Source organism: Colias philodice, chromosome 5 (genome assembly GCF_061535455.1).
Source record: "Colias philodice isolate Cphi_HAF_F1 chromosome 5, ilColPhil1 Martin Lab GWU primary, whole genome shotgun sequence".
Classification (NCBI taxonomy): domain Eukaryota; kingdom Metazoa; phylum Arthropoda; class Insecta; order Lepidoptera; family Pieridae; genus Colias; species Colias philodice.
The window spans coordinates 629,070-640,955 of record NC_143090.1 but is presented as its reverse complement, the minus strand read 5'-3'; the positions used below and the strand labels follow the sequence as shown (position 1 = coordinate 640,955).

General features: G+C 32.3%; 1 protein-coding gene and 1 long non-coding RNA gene across 3 annotated transcripts; both read left to right on the top strand.

Annotated features, from left to right (window-relative positions):
• The first annotated feature begins 1,326 nt into the window (after positions 1-1,326).
• Positions 1,327-11,878, top strand: LOC149488200 (uncharacterized). Its single transcript, XR_016315625.1, has 2 exons — positions 1,327-1,423; positions 11,653-11,878. It is a non-coding gene; the product is annotated as an uncharacterized LOC149488200 (long non-coding RNA).
• Positions 2,474-9,820, top strand: LOC149488201 (heterogeneous nuclear ribonucleoprotein F-like). 2 transcript variants are annotated; one of them, XM_089695356.1, is made up of 8 exons: positions 2,474-2,745; positions 2,834-2,962; positions 3,579-3,743; positions 4,408-4,546; positions 7,254-7,414; positions 7,999-8,105; positions 8,362-8,469; positions 9,644-9,820. In XM_089695356.1, exons 1-8 carry the CDS (start codon positions 2,628-2,630, stop codon positions 9,755-9,757), a joined length of 1,041 nt encoding a protein of 346 aa, XP_089551482.1. In that variant the 5' UTR covers positions 2,474-2,627; the 3' UTR covers positions 9,758-9,820. The 2 variants fall into 2 exon arrangements, with proteins under 2 accessions (XP_089551482.1, XP_089551481.1); XM_089695355.1 differs by having other exon boundaries at positions 7,254-7,420.
• Positions 11,879-11,886: the final 8 nt, after the last annotated feature.

The following is an 11,886-nucleotide window of genomic DNA, read 5'->3' as shown; positions in this document are numbered from 1 at the left end:
TAGCTGTCAAGTTAAATAAAAATTTGTTGTTTTTTTCGTGAAGTGGAGAATTATTGAGATAAAATTGTTATTTAGAACAAGAAATTTAAATAAAAAAGGAGACATCATGAAAAAGGTTAAACGTAGCGGTGTCCGTGATGTGGTGTATAAAGTTTTTATTCGGTGTTTGTCCGAATTTCAAGCTGGAAATTTATTGACTGATTTGGAAAACGTTTACAAACGTACAGCAGAATATACCGGTGAGATTCCATTTATTTTTGCTCAGTACTACGTAAAATAGAATATTCCATTAGTGACGAGTGTTTAATGTATGTATGTATGGCGATTATTACGTTTTCGCAATTTAATTTGAGGTTATTTGTATGTAAACAAAAACTAGTTTTTATAGTGCGACCAGCACAATTTGAGTCAAGAAGTTATATCCAATCCAACCAGCCTCAAATAAAGTACCTAGTTTAGATTTTACTACATAGTATAGTGATAACTGTTTTCATACAGCTATCTATCTATTAATCAATCAAACCATAAGAAAAAAAATCATATTTACTGTATCATATTTACAGATACTGAAGATGCCCCGTACCCTCTTGCCAGTACTTCGAAACAGAGTGATGATCAGTCCTTTGAAGGAGTAGAATATTTAGATTTTGATGAATTATATTAATGTACAAAATTTATCTACAAAAACAATAAAAATATGTGGTTTTCAAATCGCCTTGTTTTTTTCTACCCGACGGACCCAGAAAGAGGGTAATGTGTTTGAGCTGCATGTATGCTTGTTTGTTTGTATGTTTGATTCTATGTGCGCCTCTGCAGTCTAAGCACTTGACCGATTTTTATAAAATAACTAATTCCAAATACATTTAAGTAAAATTTGACCTAGGTAGGTCAATTAAAATACTAAAATAATGTATTTTTGTCTTAAATTTACACTATTGCTACAATGAAACAATTATAACGGTTTAAATCGCGGTATTTATTTTAGATCATATATATAGATTTTTGGATTTTTATTCTATAGTATCAAGATCGCTTGCGTCGCAGTATCAGTGTTGCTATATGAGCGACGGTGGCGCCCTCATTTATTTTCATCTCTTTTGTGTCGCACTGTACCAATTTTTTCATAATACTGAAGTTAGCTGTCAGGAGTAAATTTTAAATTTTTTTATCACAAATTAATTACAGTAAACAAATGCTTCTAAAAATTTTCATTTGTAATTTTTATTAATTTTCACATGTGAAATTTTTGAATTAATTTTTTGAAGTGAAACTTCTTTACGGAGTTGGAAAAAAATTTGGTGTAACATTATTTTGTTACGCGTGACATTTTTCCGTTACGCACCATCTTTTCTTATCCCTACCACGCGTGATTCGACGTATTTCTGTAAAGTTGCATATAGTAAATTATTTTTTGAAAAATAAGGTCATAAAGAAGTTTCACTTCTTACGTGTGTACACTAGTACCTACACGCACACATTTTTTTTTATAATAATTTAATTGCCATCTAATTTCATGAATATTTTTAGTCTGTCAACTTTAGTGTCATATTTTGTCATCCATCGCACAGATAGCACTATTTACAAAAATCGATTTAAATTGTGTAATTCTTATAATCGATTTATTAAAAATCGATGTTTACCATAGGCATGACGAAAGATTTTGAAATCCTCTTCCATAATGTGTGTATACGTTTACTATACAAGAAAAACCCTATATTTCGGTAATATACTTAAATTTAACGAAGATTAAAGCCATTTTTCAAAAAATATTTAATATCTGTGCTAAAACAGCTCGCAGGTGTCATGGCGTAGGCGTGACGTCAAACTTTGGTAAATACGTAATTATTTGTACGCATTGCGAAGAAAATTAAAAAAGTCTTTATTTAATATTTGTGTTATAGAAACGAATTTCAAAGTTTATGAGTGGTGTGCAGTATTGCAGTATGAATCCACATAAAAATAATGCTCAAAAATGTGTTAGTAATTATTTCAAGCGAGAAATAATAAGAAATGATTGTATAAAGTTGGTGCGGAGAACCCCGAACCACGTATTCGTGAATTCGCAATTGTATTTCTGTTCTGAGTCGATAAAGCATACGTGAAACAATAGAAAATAAATAAAAATGCGTATTCTCAACATATTCATAACAACAAAACACATCTGATGCGAGTTGTTTACTTAAGCATGACGTCACGCGTGTTTTTGTCAAAATGGCTAACTGCAGAATTTCAATGTTTTATTTTATTGATAATCTCATTAATCTTAATGGTTTTAAGATTTCTAAGTCACTATATTGAATTTATTTATTGTACATTTTCCCTTAAAAACACTAATACGATCATTTATGGATACTGTCGTCATGCCTATTAATGAAATCGATTATAAAAAATCGACAATGTTCACTTCCCTAGTTCTGTGCTGTGTGTATACTCTGTGGTCAGTGGTGTGCATAAAAAATAAAAATTAAACGTCAATTAATCAAGAACGACGCCGCAAAAGAAATCGAAGCGTCTATTTTTAATGTGAAAATTATAGTACATCCTAGTTGGATATAAACTTTGTGAATTCCTTTAAACACTACTGAGAACTTAATTTACTGTGATATACATTTCTAATAACCGTAATAATGTTGGGTTCGGGCGACGGAGGCCACATTATCAAACTGCGTGGTTTGCCTTTCTCCACCACCGTTGAAGATGTTCTCGATTTTTTGAGTGGCGTCAACGTTTTGAATAATAAAGAAGGTATTTCTATTTATAATTTAATTCTGAATACCCAAAACATAGAACATTTTCATCGAACTTCTCTCTGATCCTAAGACTTGAATTACAGGCGTTCATTTAACCGAAGTGCGGCCCGGCCGACCCTCTGGAGAATGTTTCGTAGAGGTTGTAAGCCAAGCAGACGTAGAAGAAGCATTAAAGAAAGACAAAGAAAACATGGGCAAGAGATACATTGAAGGTTGGTTTTTACTTTAATCAAATTAAGTTACATAGAGCCAGTTACAATATAATGATGTTGTGTAATGATAAATACAATTGTATTCCTGTTATATTACATAGAATTCAACATGTTTGCAATGCTTACAAGTAAAACAATAATGTGATTCAATGTTTTGTTATCTATTCTTAGGGATTTTAAATTCAACGTAGAAAGGTTTTATTCCTTACAAAATGATTTTATATGTCTACCTCTACCTTCAACAATAAAATAATAATTGACTCAAAATAATAATTAACACAACTAAACGCAAACCAGAGAAGAAGAGCCCAACAGAAAGTGTATCAAATACGCTGTTCAGCTCATTTTTATAACCACCCACTCGGCTTGGATTGCCAGTTGGGAATTAATTTATAACACTACTAGCTTTCCGCCCGCGGCTTCGTCCGCTTTGTCTAAAACCTAATAAATTATATACCAAAACCTTCCTCTTGAATCACTCTATCTATTACAAAAAACCCCATCAAAATCCCTTGCGTAGTTTTAAAGATTTAAGCATATATAGGGACATAGGGACAGAAAAAGCGACTGTTTTATACTATGTAGTGATATTATTATATCATTTATTATTTTACAGTCTTCTCTACTGACCACCAAGACATGGAGTGGGCGCTGAATGCCATGAAACAGACTGAAAATGGTTTTGAATCGCTTCCCAATATTAATGATGATATGGGTGTCGTCAAGCTCAGGGGTTTGCCCTTTGGTTGTTCTAAAGAGGAAATTATTCAATTCTTTGATGGTAAGTTTTTGTATTTTATCTGTACTTGTAATATTTTATTAAAATATGACTATAGTGGAAATGCAATATTAAAAAAAATGAGATTTCTAAATATTTTACCTGCATTTTTGTGTTCATTATAATAATATAACAGATTTAAGTTTTAAATTATATATTGTTCATGTTATTAATTTTATTCAAACTGTATAGGTTTGTTGTCATACTATTTTAATTTGAGCCAAAATAACTACCACACTTTGTACTGTATTCAATAGCAATTAGTCTACAGTAACTGTGAAAAAATCCCTTAATTTCCATTAAAATAAAATAGATAAATATCACATTTTATTTCATTTTCATAACACTTACAATAGCTATAGTTTTAAACTGAACATCCTCAATAGTTTAAAACATAGAAATATACATTTTTAAAGAATTGAAAAATTAGATCACATGACATTATTTGAACTTGTGTCATCCGCCTAAATCAAATCCTGCCTCGTGATTGAATTTTATCTATTCTTTAAAAATTAATATTTATAAAGCATTTGAATGCTATAATGCTAAATATCAAATGCATAGATAGAAATAATAAATAGTGTCAGTTATCACAACCTAGCAAATAGTATAGTTATTCTGGCTCCGCATATGGGTACATTCAAAACACTATTTATCGGGCGGGCAGGGCTGGAAGTGGCCCCCGAGGGGGTGCACTTGCTATCGGACCACACGGGGCGGGCCTCGGGCGAGGCGTATGTATACTTCGTTGACAAAACGGGCGCGCAAGACGCTCTCAGCAGGGACAGGGAGAAAATAGGACACAGGTGGGGGGAATTTGTATCGGCTTTGCGGATATTTGGTTCTGTCGTTGTGTGAAACCTCTTGGCTGATTTTGATGAGATTTTGTAAAAAAAATTTTTTTTTGTTATTTTTTGGTTTGAAATGAGATGCGTTTGGGATACTGGTTGTGTAAAGAGGTTTCACCATGAATTAGTTTATAAAGTATTTTATCTATGTATAGTTTTTAATACATCAATTAATTATTTCTTTTAATTTCAACATTAAGTGACATATTTATTTATTTTTTGTTAGGAATAGAGAGTATGATAGACACAGGTTATCCATGTAAGAGGCACTCCTAAATAGTATTTTTTAATATTAGTTTTTAATAAATTTCATACAATAAAGGTGTAGGTGATTAGATGAACAACATTTCCTAATATCCGCAAAGAATATTCAGTTATTTGGTGTAGAGGGATAAGGGACCTCTTCATTTTGGATGTATATGATTTATAGAAGAATTATAAAAATGAATAAAACTGCAAATTATACAATTCATATTCTAAAAAAATCTATAAATCATAAATTCCACCTTATTGAGATTACAATAAGATAACTTTTGGGATAATTATAGTTAAATAAGGGCTTAATATTGCACTTCAAAAACGCTGACCTAAACTTGTGATCATGTTGTGAATGTATTTTGTTCTTTACTGTTATTTTGTTAGAGTTCAAATTAAAATGGCACGCTTCTTGATAAGGAATTATCTTACTAATATTATATCAATATGTATTTTCATTTTATTTTGGTACTCAACCTATTTATAGCTTTAGCTATAAGTTGTCTAATTATTTTAGAATCCTTATAAAGATGAAAAAATACATTACTATTTTAAGTATTGTAATTTGGTTATCATTAAAAGTTAGTTCAGTAACTATAGATAGATTATTTAATCATATGCGTTTTTTGTTTTTTTTTCTTTAGTCCTAAATCTTTCGTCTTTTGTCAAACTACATACTAGTTTACTAGTCTAGTATTTTCTATATTAAACCATAGAATATCTTGAATTATTAAAAGTGCATGTTATTTTTTAAGTTAATTATAGATATAATAATTGCGAATTCATCTAATTTTTTTTTACGTCACACCGTGATCACAATGTTCTATTATCTATGGTCGCGTTTGTGAAATGCACACGTGATTGGATGTTGAGTTGTCAGGCGAGGGGAGCGGGGAGGTGGGACGTGGGGGAGCGGCGGGAAACTGAAGAGGGAAGACGAAGAGGCGGGAAAAGTTTTGCGTAATCTGTGGTATTTCAAAAAAAGGAACAATGGCTTTGGGTGTTGAAAAAAAAAATGTCATTCTTTTTTTTTTGTGGCGGTTATTTTTATTCTTTCCCTTCATGATACACATTATTTTTCTACTTTTTACAACATTTGTAGGCACTAACTGGCTGATTTAAGTGGAAAATAATATAATTTCCGCAGTACTTTGTTGTACAATATGGAAAAAATTCAGATGATACATTTTGGTACAATATTTGACGTAATTTTTTATAAAAATATTTCCAAATCAAAGATAACGTAGTTCGTAGGAAGCGTATATTCCCTTTTTCTTTGATTTACGCTATTTTTTTACCGATACGTCCAAAGATTCGATTCGATGAGGGACTTATCATGTTTCAATGTTTCCAAAATGTTAACGAAGAACGTATTACACACATATCATACATAGTGCTCATTTATGTTAAAACACTACTTTTTTTTATACAATCTACAATCCGTGCTTACTCTTTAAATTTTTTTATCAATTTTAATATTCATTATTGACATCATTTCTTGTATTTTAACAAAAAGAATATTATTTCCAAACACTGTATCCATAGTTCCATATATCCTTGGCAAGAAATTATATTACCCTTTCAAGATATTTCCCTTATACCTTATACCCACCGAAACCATAATACTTAAACATAAACCATTTTCTGTACACTTTCCAGATGCGTTGTATTTATTTTAATATAACGAATAGATGATCAAAATCTCACATCTTTGTCACGTACGCGCCTTCCGCGACTTTTAGCTCTATCTACGTGCCGTAAAACTTCCAAATTGACATTTCTAAACATACCTTTACCAAAACCGATAATCTATATTTTTATACCTTTTCCAGACTCTTTTATTTAAAAAATCATGTTTTGACACTATTACAGGTATATAGAAGTGTTCCTAAGCTAAACGAGGTTTATTGTCACTATCCAAGTATCCACATACCTTAAAACATCCTAACCAAAACTTTCATACTATACCTAAATGTCCAAGAAACCATACCATTTCCAGTACAAAAACTTTTGACCACCATTTTCAATACAAAAATACATTCCGACAACTTATTCAAACCATTATAGGTACATAGAAATATTCCTAAGTTCTCCGAGGTGCATACGCGGCTCAAACTTCCAGTACATTCCTTAAAACTTATAAAATACCTTTACCAAATCCTTACAGACACTATTTTATAAAAAAAGACGGGTTGCACTCCGGGAGTGCCGGCAGAAGTGAAAACTTGATTATTAACGTTGAGCATGTTTGATATTTTGGAATGGTATCCGTCTTACGCTTTTTCGATCAGGTCACGTGTCCTGACGCGAGTTTAAGATTTTATACCCATTACAGAAAAAGTGCTCAACGCCGCTAAAGAAGTTTTCACTTCAAAAATCTTATTCTGACCACGTTTTTAAACATTTACAGGTACATAGAAGTGTTCCTAAGTTCCCCGGACGAAGTGCGAGCGTATGCGTCCCGCGGGGACGGCGGGGCCCGCCCGCGGGGGACTCGCCCCACCCCCTACGACCGGAACGATCGGTTCGCGGGACGCTTCGGGGCAAGGGGCAGGAGCTCCTTTGGGAGGGGTGAGGGTTTGTGATTTTTTTTATCTATTAGAAAATAATTAAAATAAATTACATTTTTTCCATTCTTCAAAAATGTATATAAATTAAGTAATTAAAAAAGAGCGTGTGTGCCGAGCACACGTGTCAGAAGTGAAACTTCTTTGGCAAGATTCAAAGATACCAAAATCGTCGCCTGACGGTATTTGCCATGACGTCACCTTGAAATTTTACTCTCAACGCGCCCAAAGAAATTTGACTTAAAAAAAAAGATGTAAAATCATGGATGAGAATTGAATATGATATACATACTGAGATTTATTGATTATTTTATATTTATAATCATAATAGAATATAGCATGAGGATAAACAGATTGTTAATCTATATTTTGAAGTAAAATTTGTAGCAAAATGCTTTATAACACATTTTTGATTTACCAAAATTACTCCATTAAGATTTTACTATACTTTACGTTAATTTTTTTATAGATACATATTTCCTCTAATATATTAATTTCTCTGTATTTCATCTAATATGTATTTACTTAATATTTTACTCTAAATCACATTTAACCACATGATTTATTAATATTTTCTTTTGTGTATAGGTGCAGGATTCAGCGCAGCGCGTGGTGGCATGCGCCGCAACAGCGGCATGCACTGTGTACACATGAGGGGACTGCCGTTTAAGGCCACGCCGCAGGATATTGCTTATGTGAGATATACTATAGTATTATTAATATGTTTCTCATCTCCATAATTCTCGGGTACCATCATAAGGAAGGCACCCGGTCTTTTGGAAGGCTTACGTGGGGACACGGATCCAACACGCAGAGGCCCTTTTGAGAGTTTTAATGTGTTATGGGACACCAGCCGCAGCCTGCCCATGACTGCATTATTATTATATTCTTGCTTATTCTAAATGAATACATGTAACTTTATTATTACTAATTTAACACAATTTTGTGCAGTTCTTCAAACCAATTCGTCCCGTGAACATTACGATCCTGTACGACAACAGTGGACGGCCCTCTGGTGAAGCAGACGTGGAATTTGAATGCCATGATGATGCTATGCGGGTATATTTTTGTTTTACACAATATTTTAGACCCTCTTAGGGCGGATTTTTCAATGCTTGGATAAAACTTATTCGTCGAATAAAGTATAAAACTACCATTTTAAAAAACATATTCTAATTGCCCGTATTTGACAGTTTACGTGACATTTTAATATTATCGTGTAATACTTTATTGGACGGATAAGTTTTATCTAAGCATTGAAAAATCGGCCCTTATTTTAATAGATAAATTGATTGATTATATTATAATTAATAAACAATCTATCATACAATAAATGAACATATTATTATGATAACAATGAAATTGGAATCCTATATAGATCTTAACACGTATGTTCAAATTATTTTATGAGTCATGATCTCTTTTGAAGTGAAACTTCTTTAGGCGCGTTGAGAGTAAAATTTCAAGGTTGCGTCTTTGGTATCTTTGAATCTTGCCAAAGAAGTTTCACTTCTGACACGTGTGCTCGGCACACACGCTCTTTTTTGAAGTGAAAACTTCTTTAGCGGCGTTGAGCACTTTTTCTGTAATGGGTATAAAATCTTAAACTCGCGTCAGGACACGTGACCTGATCGAAAAAGCGTAAGACGGATACCATTCCAAAGTATCAAACATGCTCAATGCTCTAATAATCAAGTTTTCACTTCTGCCGGCACTCCCGGAGTGCAACCCGTCTTTTTTAATATTGCACGCCTCATAAGCGAAGCGTTGAGGTGGGTACTACTGTCACTTCGCGCAAAACATCTGATTTTTCAAACTTAAAATGTCTTTATGTATCATACATTGCACTTGTAAGATAATACATACACACACATATTAAGAAAAAACACTATTTTTAACGTTCATGATATTTTTGATGTCATTTTTGTTATTTAAACTAGTTAAAAAACAGTTTAAAAAAGTTCTGTCTTGGACGTCCGTGTGTCTGTATGTGCGGATCCTTTTTCTTGTTAACACGATAGCGACCGAAATACTTTACTAATCGAGTCTTTTTTTTTCTCTTACGCTTGAGTATGCTCAGGAATAGAACCCTTTCATTTTTCAGGGTCTGATTCGATGTGGTTTAATTGTTATTAAATAAACAAAAATAATAATTAATAAATATTTATTAAAAAAAATTTTGAGGCGTGCACTTTTGGATTTTCCAAATTATTTATATTTGTTAATATTGCAGGCAATGCGACGGGACAAAAACAACATGGAGCACAGGTATATCGAGCTATTTCTCAACTCTTCGCCAACCGGCGGCGGAGCTTTCAAATCCAATAGAAACTTCCGAGCCTACTGATAAATACACATTTAAATAACACCCGGTTTCACACCTGCTGGATAAGTTCTGAATAGCTATCTGTCAGATAAAATGGAGAATAGAAGAAATGGGTAATGGGCCCTTTTCACAATGGGCAGTTAGTCGAGGCAATGACGATAGTAAAAATAATTTTAAGCTATTGCATAGCTTCTATCGCGGGCCTTGAGCGCGGGGACCGAATCCAGAAATTCCGTAACGAAAAAACCTCACGCTCCCCACTCCGACGGGCGGAGGTGTGGCTTGAAGGCATAACATGCAATAGCTTTACGGCGGCAGTCCCCGAGTGTTTAATAATTCGTGGATTTATTCGAGCAACTATAAAGACTCATTTTTATTATGTAGTAACATGATTCCCAAACTATGTTAGTATTTACATGTATCATTAATTGAAATTAAAATATGTAATTGCTACTTATAAAATTTAAACGTGTAGAGGCCCTAAATGTCTATGATTGGCCGCCATTGTAGATGTTTATTGTTTATTCTTATTCGTAATCGCCGTAATGGCGGATAACATCGACCATCATTTGTTGGGCCAACGCTGCCCATTGTGAAGAAGGCGTATATTTCCATACATTTTCCATTTTATCATAAATGTGTAAGCTATCAAAAACTTTGTCAGCAAGTCGTGAAACTGGTTAAAAATATACTCGTTGAAATGTCGCTTTGACAAACGATAGTAAATTAAATTTTATATAAATTCAAATACATATAGTAAGGTACAATGAAATAATATGTTTATATGTTTACCCACGTTGATGATGTGAATGCGAAAGTTTTTTTTGTTAGTATGTTTAAATATGTAGATGGTAAACGGCTGGACCATTTCTGATGATAAAAAAGGTATTTTTTGCCAAAACAATTGTATAATTAAATGATTACATACATTTAAATGAGGCAAACGGATTTATTTTTAAAATTTGTCGAAAAAATAAAAAAAAACTTTTGCATTTATTTAACCAGTTTGTTTGTCAAAGCAATAAATTTTAGTTTTAGTTGATTTTATATTGTATTTCATTAAATATCATGAAAGTACAATATTATGTTGATTCTGGATTTCATTTCATTGGAAATATATTTTTACAGTTTTTTTTGTTCAACTGCCATAATGTTTCTTTGGAGAGCTTTTGAAAAACATTATATAAAAAAATATATATTTTATATGCTTAATGTAGTATGAATAATAGAATGAAACCGAATGGTATTAATATTTTTAAGATATTTCACAGTTTTACTAGTAAATAACTACATTATATTCATGTTTGTGAAGCAAAATTGTTTTGAAGTAATTTCGAATATTGTGGATATTCAAATTGATATTTTGGTTTTCTGACTCATTATTTTGGGTCACGAGTGGCGGAGTTGGTCAGGCATCCGCCCCGGAATGGTGCGAAAGGATGCGGGTTCGAGTTCCGCTGAGTGATCGAATTTTTTCTATTCTTTATAAATTTATATTGTGGGTATTGTTAATTGAATAATTATTTATCATATAATATTATTATGTACAATTGTATATAAGGCTTTAGTTAATTTTAGCAGTGCCCTATCTCTTTCACTTCTATGATATTTCCCTGAAGGAATATACAATGTAGTTGTAGTTATTAAAAATGTTGTAAGGGGCCATGTTATTAAATATAAAATCTAAAGTGGAAATAATTTTAAAGAAAAATACTGGATATTCGTAATTACTTCAAAATAGTTTAGATTTTTGAAGTAAAACTTCTTTATCGGGGTTGGAAAAAAATTTGTGTAACATTTTTTCGTTACGCGTGACATTTTTCCGTTACGCGCCATTTTTCTTATCCCTACCACGCGTGATTCGACGTATTTCTGTAAAGTTGCATATTATAGTAAATTATTTTTTGAAAAATAAGGTCATAAAGAAGTTTTACTTCTTACGTGTGTACACTAGTACACGCACACATTCTTTTTATAAATTTTTGTGTAATGTTTTTCAAAACTCGTGAAATAAACTAAATATAATCTACCTCTTTTTACTTTCTGTATTTATAATCCACCGTGTACTTAATTTGGAATTAACACTTGTGGGTTGTATGATGTGTCCCTCGAAGATTTTGGCATAAAGCATTATTTACTATATGTTTTGT